Raw genomic sequence first — 2,398 nt, forward strand, 5'->3', positions numbered from 1 at the left:
GCTGTTTGACTATTGTGACACGTATGTCCAATAAAAAGGACTTATTTAAATCAATCTGAGTGCTGGTAACCTATTCTTTCTACTTTGTGCATTACACGGTGCCATCCGTGGGAGTTACTGCAAGCACCTCATCTCTACTGGCCGGGACTGCTGAAAGGTGTGCGGAGAGCACCCTCACCAATTACAACTTTACTCCTGAAGGTGGCGCTATAACCCAGTGGTGAGAGAGTCAAGATCTCGGCTGTGTCCTCCAATAAACGAGACCGTTTGTTTTAAAACGTTTTTTTTTTTTTATTAAAATAATTCCCTTTCATGACACAGAACACGACAAATAAATACATTTCAGTGAACCGGTACAGACAGGAGGCGCGTCACAAAGTACACAAAAGGTTACACGCGCCGCCGATGGACGCAGCCGAGGAGCGCAATCTTAAATCGCCGTCCAGAGATAGAATATAGAGAGAGCGCCGAGCACACAAGCTTCTATCCTACCACAGAACCGCCGCGGCCCCCGGAATGCTCGTCGCGCCCGGATCTTCCAGTGTAGAGGGGTCCGTCTAATACTTTACTGGCCGGGCAGTGAGGGGTTAATGCCTTGATACAGATACAAGGCCGGGAGGGAAGACGGGTCAGAGACGCGAGGAGATTCCCACAGGAAACGGGATATAAAAACCTACAAAATAAATAGTAACTAAAATACAGTGTTTTCCTACCGAAAACCCAACACCGAGGGTACGGGAAGAGTGCGACGGCGTCCGTTCACCGAGGGTAACGGGAACAGTGCGCCGCCGTCCGTTCACCGAGGGTAACGGGAACAGTGCGCCGCCGTCCGTTCACCGAGGGTAACGGGAACAGTGCGACGTCGGTTCACCCAGAGTGAAGGAACGGTCCAGAGTACAACGGCGTCCGTTCACCGTTCCCGTTGAAGGAATTCCCATCTACAGCCCAAATGATAAAAATGTAAACATTGTTGGAAGTGACGTCCTATATGTGGGCGGAGCCGGCGGTGGTCATTAGATTTGTATGATGCGGGTCTGACACTGTGTGAACAGTTCCTTGAAGTCGTTGGGTAGCTGGGCCGGTACGGTCGTCGGCTCCGGAGACTTCTGCACTTTAGCCACGGCAAAGTTAATGCCTTGCGCCAGCCCGGCCTGGGTGATGTTTGCCACTTGGACGACAGAACTGCGGATCTTGGCGAACGGAGAGACAACTCTGCTGCCGCTGCTGTCGGCCGGGGAGGCGCCAGAGCCGGGGCTGGACCGGCCCGAGGCCGCGGAAAAGTCTACAGACAAGCGGGAGCCGGCGTCAGTTCCAGACACCTCCAGCTGGGAGGGCCGAGGAAGTTGTTCTATTTCCGGCTCCACTTCAGTAGATGGTCGGGGGGAATTATTGCGCAATACTACTTGGTCCATTTGTTCTTTACCACCATCGCTGCCCGCACAGTCGCCATCTTTGGTCTGGGCATCGTGGACAAACTGGTGGCAGTAAGCGTCGATCGGCGTTCCGAAATCCACAAGAACCTTCTGCTCCGGTGATGCTTCGCACTGGGTCACCTGGATCTCCGTAGGGTGGTGGAGACTTGGCTCAGCACTACTGACGGACTGCGACCGGCCGCCCAAGCGTGGGGCAGAGGCGATGATCCCGCAGCTCGGGAGGACATAGTCCAGCTGCCCGATGTTCTCTAGAGAGCCCGAGACCAGCCCGTCGTCATCCGACTTCGGAATGTAGTCATCGGAATGGAAGGAGTCGCTGTCTGACGAGAGCTCCAAGTCCGACTCCGCGTGGTCTTTGGTCTCTGTGCCGGGATTTTCCAGGCTGCTGTCGGATTTCCAAGGATTGGCCTGCAGGTTGGGTTTGAGGAAGCCCTTCACTTCCTTGTTAAAGGGACCCAACTTGCGGAGATTTCCGATGTTGGTTTGTTTGACCTTTTGGTTGAGGGAGGAGAATTTACTCATCAAGAAGTTCTTGCTCTGGGTCAGACCCATGCTGTTCATTCCCAGCTTCTGGCTTTTGGATTGTATCCCGAGGATGTCCTCATGAGGCTTGCTGCTCTTCCTGCAACACAAAACAAGACCGTCACCGTCTGGAGGACATACAACATACATACAACATACATACCTGGGTTACATGTACACAAGGTCAGCTCGCCATCCCGGGACCTCCAGAGATACTTCAGAATAGATCCATGGAGCCACTATGCCAATCTGTTCATGGATACCAGAACCTACAACACCGAGCCCATCCCTTCATACCAGAACCTACAACACCGAGCCCATCCCTTCATACCAGAACCTACAACACCGAGCCCATCCCTTCATACCAGAACCTACAACACCGAGCCCATCCCTTCATACCAGAACCTACAACACCGAGCCCATCCCTTCATACCAGAACCTAC

The 2,398-nt window shown here is 53.3% G+C and overlaps 1 protein-coding gene across 1 annotated transcript in view; it reads right to left on the reverse strand.

Moving 5' to 3' along the window:
* Nucleotides 1–953: 953 nt before the first annotated feature.
* Nucleotides 954–2,398, reverse strand: part of LOC108804023 (phosphatidylinositide phosphatase SAC2-like) — a gene marked incomplete at its 5' end in the record, with an annotated part of 4,927 nt that continues 3,482 nt past the window's right edge. Inside the window, one exon of the mRNA XM_018575792.1 lies at nucleotides 954–2,055. Coding sequence (XP_018431294.1) covers nucleotides 1,014–2,055 — 1,042 coding nt within the window. The remainder of the gene's footprint in view (nucleotides 2,056–2,398) is intronic.

Source organism: Nanorana parkeri, unplaced genomic scaffold, assembly GCF_000935625.1.
Source record: "Nanorana parkeri isolate BGI_ZX_2015 unplaced genomic scaffold, ASM93562v1 scaffold4801, whole genome shotgun sequence".
In the NCBI taxonomy this organism is placed as follows: domain Eukaryota; kingdom Metazoa; phylum Chordata; class Amphibia; order Anura; family Dicroglossidae; genus Nanorana; species Nanorana parkeri.